Source organism: Balaenoptera physalus, assembly GCF_965194825.1.
Source record: "Balaenoptera physalus genome assembly, chromosome: 10".
In the NCBI taxonomy this organism is placed as follows: Eukaryota; Metazoa; Chordata; class Mammalia; order Artiodactyla; family Balaenopteridae; genus Balaenoptera; species Balaenoptera physalus.
The window spans coordinates 43,889,688-43,901,710 of record NC_138889.1 but is presented as its reverse complement, the minus strand read 5'-3'; the positions used below and the strand labels follow the sequence as shown (position 1 = coordinate 43,901,710).

Here is a 12,023-nt window from a genome sequence, read left to right as displayed (position 1 = left end):
GGATGGTTATTTGCAAACCAAAGTAAATATGATGTGCTTGTTGGATGCTGAGACCCACAAATACTCTTCCTCTACTACCACCCACTCCCCCAAACATTAGAAACCAGGCCTTTACCCTCCCTCTGGGCAGGTGATAGAGCCATTAACGTGGAAATTAACCAACCTTGACCAACCCAAGGGTACTGACACAGTATTGTTGTTGACAAGCCCCACTGATGTGCTTAGAGCTTCCTATCAGATTTTGATATCTAGTTTTCTTCAACCCCACTCTTCAATATGAGCTGATAAGCCAGGATTACCAGACAAGGGAAATCCTCTCATGCGGAAGATATGGACTGTATTAAGGTTCTCCAGAGAAACAGAAACAATATGATAGATAGACGGATAGATAGATGATTGATGGAAAGATAGATAGATAGATTATAGATAGATAGGTAGAGAGAGAGAGATAGACTGATTGATTGATTGATTTTTAAGAAATTTGCTCACAGGATTGTGGGGCTGGCAAGTCTGAAATTTATAGGGCAGGACAGCAGGCTGGAAATTCATGAGGAGTAGATTTTTCAGTCTTTACTTTGAAATCCTCGTAGCTGGAAATTCAGCCAAGATTTCTGTGTTGCAGTCTTGAGGCAGAATTCCTTCTTCTTAAGGCCTTCTTTTGAATGGATAAAATCCACCCACATTATGTAGGGTAATCTGCTTTACTTAAAGTCAACTGATTGTAAACGTTAATCACATCCACAAATAACCTCACAGCAACATCTAGACTAGTGTTTGACCAATAACTGGGTACCATAGCCTAATCAGCTTAATACAAAAATCTACCTTCACAGAGACCAAATCACAGAAACAGAGAAAAGCAACTTGGAAGAAACTATTTATGACAACATAAATGAAAATCTCAATAAAAGTTTCAAAAGATGAGAAACTCTCTTGGAAAGTAAAGCAAAAGCCCACAGAGGTGTACATGAGAGAGAAAGATAAAATTAAAGGAAGATCCAAATGATCTAAGATCCAAACCATAAAACTTCCATAAAAACAGAATAGAGAAAACAAAGGAAATCATCAATGCAATAAAGAAAAATTCCCGAAGTTTCACAGTTTCCAGATTGTGAGAGCCCAGTACTGGTTCAAGTTAAGTGTGCATCATTGTGAAAGCTCAGAAAATTGTTGGGGACAGGAGAAGCCCCTCCAAACTGTTAGCGACAAAAAGAAACTAGGTCACACACAAACTTCAGGAACCAAAACAACTTTGGATTTCTCAAAAGTAACATAGAGTGAATTGCTTAGAATTCCATACATAACTTAATTATCAAAGAAGTGTAAGGGTGGAGTAAATACATGTGCAAGGTCTCACAACGTTGACTTCTTATAAACCCCTTCTCAGGAAGCTACTGTAGAATGAGTTCTAATGAAATGGGTGTGGTACCTACGATAAACTCCTACGTGGAGACATCCTGCCTTTTACAGTAGCAGCCTGGTGGGGAAAGCATCTTCCGCCCCAACCTCGTTTCTGTTCTTGGGATCTGTTCCCTGGGTGTCGCTTACCATTCTCAGTAGCATTCACGTATGTGATTAATTAGATGAATTTTTGTGGATTAGCACAAGCTCCAAACCATTACTTGGCATTTTTGTGGCAAGATGGGTTCCAAGTTCAAAATAACCAATTTGCTAATCATCTTGGGAATTTGGGCCCTGCCTAAGATTTGATTCAGAGGAATTAGGAGGCCACATGTGGCCGAGTCCGTGCATTCTGAGCATTACCAGTGGCATCCATGGCTCATGAGCTCCTCTGTTTCTCCAGGTTATCAGTGTACCTGTCTCTCCCAGTTCACCGGGAGAAACTGTGAATCGGAGATCACAGCCTGCTTCCCAAACCCCTGCCGGAATGGAGGCTCCTGTGACCCCATAGGAAACACTTTCATCTGCAATTGCAAAGCTGGGCTCACTGGAGTCACGTAAGTGAGATTGTGCAATTAGTCTTTCTCTACGCTGCTTCTTGTTGCTAAGAAAACCAAACAGTAAAAAACTATCTGGGATTGGGACTTCCCTGGTGGCCCAGCGGTTAAGACTCCACGTTCCCAATGCAGGGGGCCCGGGTTCAATCCCTGGTCAGGGAACTAGATCCTGCATGCCACAACTAAAAAAGATCCCGCACGCTGCAACTAAAGACCCCACACCGGCGATGAAGATCCCACGTGCCACAACTAAGACCCGGCGCAGCCAAATAAATAAATATTTAAAAGAAAAAAACAAAAAAAAACTAACTGGCATAAAATATTCACCACTAATAGGATGGGCAAAGGGTTAATATCTGAATATAAAGCGTGCTTACAAATGACTAAAATGTTATCAGGGATTATCTCTGGGTAGTGGGGTTATGGGTTAATTATATTTTTACTTTATACTTCTCTATATTTTGTTTATACAATTACTATGTGTTCTGTAATCAGGAAAACAATTCTTTTAAAGAAAGTCTTCTCTGACCCCTAATATTTCCAGTATAGCTCTGAGGCAGATATACTATCCATTTCCCCAGAACTCATAAACTGGACTCTACTTTCTAGCGTTTTATGATCATTCTGAGAAACTGAAAACTTACGTTTCCTTTGCAAATCTTTTTTCCCCCAAGGAAGAGGGAAATTAAAGTGTGAGCCGAATGGAAAAGGAATGTTTTAAGTTCTTAGTAAAACACCGCTTTCAACCATCCTTGATGGTTTTAGAAGTATATATATATATATGTAATCTCAAGCAAAGTGATATTCTAATTACAGATCAGTCTTATGTATTCATTAAAGTAAATCTCCCGAGGACTTTACCAGGAAATACTTAGCTGACTTTGAATTGTTGGATGTAATTTAAAGTAATAAAGCTGCATTTATTTTTAAATACTGTATGATTCTGACTAATTTCCAGCTGACCTGGCCTCAATCTGTTCAAATTAGGGACATTTGACTACATTTTAAAAGGTGGATTACCAAAGATATAAGTGATCGGGCCTTTTAAAATGAACATATCAGAACAACTGGGGAAGTAGAGGACAGGGAAGAGAAAAGATCTATGTTCTTAAACAGTGTTAAACTAAGAAAGAGTAAGACTTACATGTTTGCCTTATAATTATACTCAAAACAAGTCATGGATTGCTTTAAAGAGAATAAAATTGATTTATTTTTCATTAGAATGCTTTAATCATTTTTCCTGATAATCTGCGTTAGCATTAGCCTTTAACATAAGCATAGAGTCCAGAAGATACGATGCTATGTAGCCCTCCACCCACTGCCTACATACGCCCTATTACCCCTGCTTCCCAGAGAGACCAAAAATGACTGTATCTATTAGAGAGAAATGTCAGAACCAAAAACTTTCTCCTCCCTGGAAACTCTATATAGGGTATCTAGCTTCACAGCTCTTTAAGTGTAGCTTGACAATCCCCAAAGCTCTGAGAACTAAAAGGACTGAGGATAAATTCGTGGCAAACGAATTTGGTGGCAAAATCAGCCAAACCCATTCTGAGGCTACTTCTAGTCTTTATTTCCCTCATGTATTGTGAATATCCATATGTTTTACTGTAGAAACACTGGCATATTTGATTATGGGTGCTATGTCAGCACCAGTGCCTGGGATGGGGTGGGTATTCTACATAATATGAAAGATACGTACCGTATGTCATTACTAAAATTGCAAACTTTCACGTTCTGAGATGCATCGGCCCTGAGCATTTGGAGACCAGTACGTCTTCAACAGCATCTGTGGTTTCTTTTTCTCCTCCTTCTCTTCTCTCCCATGGCAGCCGTTTCCTTCCTCCGACCCGGTAGGGTCAGAATATGGGAGAAGTTGCATTGGGAGAAATCCCTTAATGCATGATGATCCCCGGGGTCTACGGTGGGCGCATAAATGCTCACCCACCTCCCATATACACTGCATCCCATCATTTTTGTTTTGCTTCAGGTACCCTTTAGGTGCTTTTTTATCTTTTAAAGATGTCGGTTTAAAATGGAACGTCCGCAGGTCCTGACGTTTGAGAGGGGGGCTTTTGTGTGTTCTGTCGCGAAGGTGCGAGGAGGACATCAACGAGTGCGAGCGGGAGGCGTGTGAGAACGGCGGCGCCTGCGTGAACGTGTTTGGCTCCTTCCTCTGCAACTGCACACCAGGCTACGTGGGGCAGTACTGCGGCCTGCGGCCCGTCGTGGTACCCAACATCCAGGCCGGCCACTCGTACGTGGGGAAGGAGGAGCTCATCGGCATCGCCGTGGTCCTCTTCGTCATCTTCGTCCTCATCGTCCTCTTCATCGTCTTCCGCAAGAAGGTCTTCCGCAAGAACTACTCCCGCAACAACATCACCCTGGTGCAGGACCCTGCCACGGCCGCCCTGCTCAACAAGAGCAACGGCATTCCGTTCCGGAACCTGCGGGGCGGCGGGGACAGCCGCAACGTCTACCAGGAGGTGGGGCCCCCGCAGGTCCCCGTGCGCCCCATGGCCTACACCCCGTGCTTCCAGAGCGAGTCCAGGAGCAACCTGGACAAGATCGTGGACGGGCTGGGCGGCGAGCACCAGGAGATGACTACATTTCACCCCGAGTCACCGCGCATCCTGACGGCCAGGCGGGGTGTGGTCGTGTGCAGTGTGGCCCCCAACCTCCCCGCCGTGTCCCCCTGCCGTTCTGACTGCGATTCCATCCGGAAGAATGGCTGGGAGGCCGGAACTGAAAGTGAGTCGGAAGTAGTAATGCATCATTATTTCTTCCGCTCGTGTTTACTGGAAGGAAATTCGGGAAGGGAGAGCGCCCCGGAGGCACAGAGCTCTCAGTAGGACATGTTCTGACCCTAAATGTTCACACCAGCCCTGAAATATTGCCCTGGTTCTTATCCCCGTTTACAGATGGGGAAAATGAGGCTCGAGAGAACATACATAAGGTGCCCAAAGTCACACAGCTAGTAAGAGGAAGCTGGTACTCCAATACAGGGCTGCCAGCCTCGAAAACCCATGCTCTTCTTCTTTTTTTTTTTTTTAAATTAAAAAAAACTTTTTATTTTATATTGGCGTATAGTTGATTAACAATGTTGTGTTAGTTTCGGGTGTACAGCAAAGTGATTCAGTTATACATATACATGTATCTTTTTTTTCAAATTCTTTTCCCATTAGGTAGAACCGATGCTCTTCTCACAATAGCACACCATTGGCAATAAAACAAGCAGCGTAGCCACTTACGTGATATACAGGAAGTGTGCTATGGAAGGTCAGAAGAGAGTATTTCTAGTCTTAGGGTGAAGGCTTGAGGGGAGCAGAGGGACATTTGGGTTGGACCATGGTGGATCAAAGGTCCAGGAAAAGGAAGGCGTTCCACCACATAGAGGCACCCACACGATCAGAAGAAAAGCAAGTCTTTCTGTTTGGCTGGAATGCAGGGTCCAGGAAACAAGAAGGTGAACCAGAAGCAGGAAAAGTGGTCCAGGTAGATGCTAGATCCCTCTTCTTTTGGCCTCATGCAGCAGAATTCTAGGCAAAGGGAAGAGCCACAAGTGCAAAGGCCCTGGGGTGGGAAAGACTTTAGTATATTGAAGAGCATAGACAAGGTCAATGTAGTTGAAGCTTGGCGAGCAGTGGGGAGAGTGGATACATTTTAACAGCAACACTAATGCAGTTTTGAATCAGGTAAGTAGCTTGATCTAATTTACATTTTTAAAAGATGGCTCTGACTGATCCATGGAGAAGAGACTAAATAGGACCAAAGAGGGAAGGGAGCAGAGAGACCATTTAGTTGTCCTCTATGAACATCTGGGGAGAGGTGGTGATTATTTTCTCTGTCCTAACATCAGTCAGAATGAAACTAAGGCAAGCTCCGTTGTATCCTATGACTGTTCATCAGGCCTAATGGCTTTATATTCGAGCAGCAGTGACACCCTGGGTAGCAGGAGTTTCCAAAGGCTAGGATTACAGTACTATGATGTATGTCGGGGTAAAGGGGGAGGGGGGAGGCTGGTTTCAAATGGAGCTAGAAAGCACATGCACCCAAGGAGATACAGGGCATCTCCATGAAGGATGGGGGCATTCCTACTGGTGTCTTTAAGCATGAGTAAGATTGGAGTAGGAAACTATTGGAGAGGGCCTAATGGGAAGAGGAAGCAGCTCAGTTAGTGCAGGGGACACGTGAGGGGTTACCTGAGGGTGTCCGGCTCTGTTGTTTAGGAGGAAGGCAGCCAGAGGTGAAAGTTTGGACACGGACTACATGCGAAATGATTGAATCTCTGAGAGTGTGAGCTCACCGAGGGAGCAGGAACAGAGAGACGATGGTCAATCTGGGCCTCAGAAAGAATCTTGGAGATGCCTACATGTGGGAGGTGGGCAGGGAGTTGGGGCCAGGAAGGGAAACAAACACATGTCAACAAAAAGAGAGCAAGGAAAGCGGAAAGGGCAGCCAAGCAGAAGCCAAGACTACCAATAAGGTCAGCAGGGTTGAGCACCGTAAAACCATCAAGGAAGACACAGTCTTAAAAAAATACTGCACTTGACACCTAGAAGTTTCTTAGTGATCTCAAGAATGTCCCAATGAGTCCTCAAGACAGAGTTCAGCATGCAAGGGTTACGGACAAAGAGATTTGGTGAGAAAACAGAGGCAGCAAATGAACATGAGAAACCACCACTGCCGTGTGCTGGGTCGTCTCCTTAAATCCCCACAGTTGCCCCACATGGGTGCCAACTGGAGGAGTGGATAAGTGAAATGACTTGCCTTAGAGCGGTAACTAGGAAAGGGAGGGATGAGGATTGGCATCTGGTACATCAGGGTCCAAAGCCTGTGCTTTTACCCAGACCGCTCTTGGGAGCTTTACCAGGGAGGAGGGAGAGGGACTAGAGAGGGAGAGGGTCTCCTGATGATGGAGGACAGCCTCTATTCTAGTACCACTCCAACTATGCTCTCTGCTGACTCCACCTTTGAGTAGACACACTTATACTTCAAGTCCTTCCCCTTGGAATTTAACCATAAATATATTCCCACTTGAATTATTGGTAGAGTTGGACTTTACTGCAGCCTTGCCAATCCCCTGGTTAGTAGAAAGCCTCCTTTTATTTAGCAATGAAGATTTTGAATAAATGGAAGAGTGGAGAAAGGAGTTTTGTGCACAGCACTCTACTCACCAGGGTGGATCATTTGGCATTTCCTTCCTTGTGTTCAGGGCTAAGCCTGGTGCCCACCTTGTGCTTTTCCAAGGCACATGTTTTCTGCCACGTGGCTGTTGGGAGGTGATTATCTCCCTGGCATCTCTGTCCACTTGTATCGGTTGCTTATCCAACTCATCGTTTTGCTGTGGCTTCAGCATCTGATGGCAGATGCAGAGCTGCAGTGCCTGCACGCTTTGTGGAAGAAACAGCGATTTCTCTAGTCATGAAGAAGGACAACTGTTCCCTTAATCACGAGTCCCTGTCTCTTCATACCGTCACATTCCGTGATGATTTGAAGCTTTTCCTGGTGATCTGTTCCCTCCACCCACTTCGTAATGTGACAGCTTTATTTCCAGAATCCACCTCAGGCCAAAACTCACGTGTCCCCCCGAAGTACTGTTGAGCTTTTATCGACTACATTTCCCCCTTTGTTAAGCAAGGCAGAGCTAGCTGGCGAGACAGTCTCTGGGCAACTCATTCATTTTTCACTTGACAACTTCAAGATATGGGCTGCTTTTATTGCTTCTTTTAGTCCATCAAATAAGAAAGTAGCCCTGTAGATGTGTGTGTGTGTGTGTGTGTGTGTGTGTGTGTGCACGCGCAGGCTCTCTTTGTATGGCAAAGAAGGAGGAAGTGTGTCACTAAGAGCACATCCACACCTCTGACTGCTGTCCTCCGGAGTGCCGAATGCTGTCATTCCTAAAAATGATGTGGTGCTGCCCTCTGGAAGGCAAAGCTGAGAACTCCACTCGCTCCCCAGAGAGAGCAGTTCGGATAAGTGTAACGGCATTCTTGCCTGTAAAATATTTATACCCCTATTTTAAAAGTCATCTCATTTAACCTGGTGTTGACACCACATCAGTTCATGTAAATGATCTAAATTAACTCTGAATGGCAAAGAGCAACCCGGCCCCTTGATGCTAGCGTCCCTCTTCACTTAGTCGCTTCCCTTTGAGGATGGAACAGCGACTTTTGGCTGTCAGCTATCTGGAAGCTCATTTACCACAGGTTAAGGGTTTCGAATCCATAATGTAAATTTCTTGATTGACAGACCTTTGCCCCCGATGGTACAATCAATTTTCTATTGTGCACTAAATTATTTTCTCTAAGCAAATGAAAGTGCCCCAAGAAGTGAACTCTGGCAGGGGACAGGGCTGGAAATATGCACATGGTAACCAGTGTCATTTCTGCTTTCTCTCTGGCTGTCCGCGAAGACAAAGGGGTTGATGACCCAGGAGAAGTGACCTGCTTTGCAGGCAGTAATAAAGGCAGCAACTCAGAAGTTCAGTCCCTGAGCTCCTTCCAGTCGGATTCTGGTGATGACAATGGTAAGAAGTCATGGGATTTGTTCCCCCCGGTGGGCTCTGTTTCCTGTGCTGGCGATCACTGGTTGAGAGGAAGGTGTTGGGACCCATTTTGTTTCCTGGCCCGAGCGTGGGCTTTTGCTCAGGCTCACAGCTTTCACTGGGCTCCACTGTTGCGTGTCGGCTGAAAAAGCAAGCGCTCATTGAGCCGCAGCTGGGAGCAGGTGCAGAAGTAGAGGAGGTTCCCCCAGACCTCCAGTAATGCGTCCTCTTTGACTTGGTTCATTATGGGACTACCTCATCCCAAAGGATGCTCTCTAGCAAAGTGTGATTTGTTTCCTTTTTTATTCTAGCTCATGATGATCTCTTCACTATCCATCCAACCTCCCCATCGTTAGAAATTAGTTCAGAAGCAAGACCTCCTTCCCGTAGAACCTCCTTCCTAAAGAGGTGGTATCTTCATTCAGTTGAGTCCCCCTTATAATCATTTGAGGTCATGGGCCTTTGGAGAATCTTATCGTAGATACGATGGATCAGCTCCTTAGAAAAATGCACATACACCCAAAATGTTGCATTCAATTCCATGTGGTTCATGAACCTCACTGACACTCCAAAGCTGCAGCCTCTACCTCTTGTGAACCCATGTTTATGGAGAGGGCATTAATGCAGGAGACTGGGTTTTCTGAGCTTGAGGAACCAGCTTTGGAGGATGGGTTGGTCTCCCCAGGGCAGGGAAAGGGTGCAGAAATGCTCATAAGACAGTGAGAGTTTACCACACGGTGGTGAACAAAGAATAATTTCAAATAGTCCTTGACAGTGACAGGCAGGCTTACCTTAGTCTATACCTTATGCTATTTTCCCATTTATCGACAATTGGCAAAATTGAATATTTATAATTTAGGTAATCATTCACCCCATAAACCCTTGCTGAGTTTCTCCTGAATGTTGAATCCTGTGCCGGGCATTTTGTACCCTGAAGAACAAAATGAAAATGACATAGTCTTTGCCAACCACCACCCGCCCCCGGCCCGCCCCAGGTAAAGATAGGAACAAGGGAGCCCCAAGGCCATAGAAGCAGTCACGGAAGTAAAATAGTCTACTTTCCCCATCACCACCCCCAAATCTCTTCCACCTCCATCCCAAATCCCTGGCACTCCTGAGAGGTGCGGAAACCTCAGTGTATCTGACCACTGGGGTAACAAACCATGTAACAGTGGATTTCTTCTGAGCGATCTCAGAAGGTCAGAGGCAGGCCTCCAGATTTCTTTGCCTTGGTGTTTACTCCCTTCCTCATCCCCAGCCAGAAGAAAAGTTGTCGCTGGTTTGCATTTTATGTAGAAGCAGCCAAGAACGTAGTGTTTCCAAACTCCAGGCAGCAGCTCCAGCGATGATGCCTGGTTGACTATTCTCGCAGGCTCTTCTTCATCACACCCTTGGGCTTTCAGGCTTAGCATTCTAGGTTGGTCCTGACTAAAGCAGGCTTCCTAAAGTGCCTGATCACCTCTCCAGAAGCTACTGGTATCAGGTGCTAAGGCAACCCATATGAGCACAGAAATCTCCTTCCCAGTTTCTGACTATTTCAGAGGCCAAATGCTGACTCCCGTCTACACTCTACGGGTGGGATCTGGGCCTCGGGTCGTTCTAGGCTATCGGTGGTGTCATGTGAGTGTGAAACCATCAGCGCTGCAAAGGTTATCCCTCATCACTGGCGTTTGGCTCGGAGCAGCATGGCTGACCAGCAAGTAATTATCCCTGGGAATAGTGAGATCTTCCTTGGAGCCTTTGGGAGTCACTAATGAGAAATTAGCATAAGCTTATGGCCTTTGCCTTCCTAGATTGATTTCACTGGGCCACGAGGTGTGAATTTATGGCCCAGCAATTCCTGCCGATCATGCCTTTCAGGAGGACTGGCCCCGGATTTGCTGCTGTTTCCCTTCCTCCAAGAAGCCAGGGGGATGAAAGTGTCCACTGGAGTCCAATGGATGGGCTATGGGAAGCTTTGGGTGTTTGCATGCTGTGCCTTTGTTGTTACCATTGTTGTTGTTAAGACAAGTGAATGTATGTTTAAAATACATAACTAACCTGAAGCTGTCCTTCTCCTCCCTCCTGTCTTCTTTTCCTGGCCACAAGCATCCATAGTGACTGTCATTCAGCTTGTCAACAATGTAGTTGACACTATAGAGAATGAAGGTATTTACTGTTTTCTTCCGTAGCATTTCTTTGTGCAGAATTAACCTTTTGGAAATATCACTTCCTTGTTACTTTGAACTAGGGGTGATTTTTTTTTTTTTTAATTAAAGTACAGTATAGTACAATGTTATATAAGTTTCACGTGTACAACATAGCGATTCACAATATTTGAAAGTTATACTCCATTTATAGTTATTGTAAAATATCGTCTATATTTCCTGTGCTGTACCATATATCTTTGTAGCTTATTTATTTTATGAGCTAGAGGTGATTTTAATCAGCTGGCAACAGAGGGGGCAGTAGAGGTGGTTTCAAATGAGACACTGAATGTCTCTCTCTGGATTGGAGTGAATTTTACAATTTTGAAAAAAAATCCAGTTCATAATTCTTTTAATATGTGAGGTACTCTTTTTATAAAATCCCTTCCGAGAGAAGAGTACCCACTTAATTGAAATCCAGATTAATATTAAATTCATTCTTACATTCAACATGTATTGATTGAGCACCTACTGTGAGCTGGGGATATTTAAGAAATCATTCAAAACTACAATATTATGGGAATTGATTTCAATCAGGTAACTTTTATTAGTGATTTAATACTATTAGGGCCTGGTACAAATGCGATTTATCTTTTTGTTTCGCAAATAACAACAAGGAGAAATAGGAACATTTTTTTACGCCATCTAAAATGTTCTATTGTACCTTCTTCACATGACTTGGACTGTCAGTTTTACTTCTCACTTTGTATTTGAACAGTGTCTGTCACGGATCAAGGACAGAACTACAACCGAGGTGATTCTGCCCTGCCCCCAGCATAACATGTTACTTACGTGTTTGGAATTGCTGAGTTTGTTCTTACCCTGTCACTCTCCTTCCATCTTTTCTGAGTTTCTTTGATCTGAATTTTGCATGTTCCAGGTGTCTTGTGTGCTTGGTACTGGAGGTGAAAGCCCCCAGCCCAGCACCCTCCCTCCCCCAGCCTCTCCCCTGCTCCAGCAAGTCATCCGTTTGCACGCACATCTCCCTGCCTCCTGTGGTCCACAGGACGGCTGATGCATCTCCCTCTTCGAGCATGTTGCTGGCCTGGATGTGCACTTAGCCTATGGCTAGGAAGAGGAGAGAGGGTTCTAGAACTGTTGTTTGCTCGGCATGCCCTCGCTGGCCATCGCTTCCAGCATGGCTGAGTGGGAGATGCTGTAGCAGCCAGGTGTCATCCTCAGAGATGCCATTGCCTTGTACTTCCCGGGCCAGAGCATGGCTGGTCCTGAGAGACCCTTGTAAAAAGCATGCGGGTGACCCTGGCTTCTTAGGGTCTCCTGGATGTTAAGAATTGCATGTCAGTTTCCTTGCCTGCTCCTTTCTGAGCCCTG

At 45.1% G+C, this 12,023-nt stretch overlaps 1 protein-coding gene across 6 annotated transcripts in view; it reads left to right on the top strand.

The window, feature by feature from the left end:
• The window catches only part of FAT3 (FAT atypical cadherin 3), a 717,656-nt gene that overhangs the window by 695,955 nt on the left and 9,678 nt on the right, over positions 1-12,023 (top strand). For 5 of the 6 annotated variants that reach the window (XM_082409857.1, XM_082409852.1, XM_082409856.1 and 2 more), the window contains 5 exons: positions 1,805-1,958; positions 4,054-4,709; positions 8,374-8,487; positions 10,594-10,653; positions 11,410-11,445. In XM_082409857.1, coding sequence (XP_082265983.1) covers positions 1,805-1,958; positions 4,054-4,709; positions 8,374-8,487; positions 10,594-10,653; positions 11,410-11,445 — 1,020 coding nt within the window. The remainder of the gene's footprint in view (positions 1-1,804; positions 1,959-4,053; positions 4,710-8,373; positions 8,488-10,593; positions 10,654-11,409; positions 11,446-12,023) is intronic. The other variant, XM_082409858.1, reaches the window with a different exon arrangement.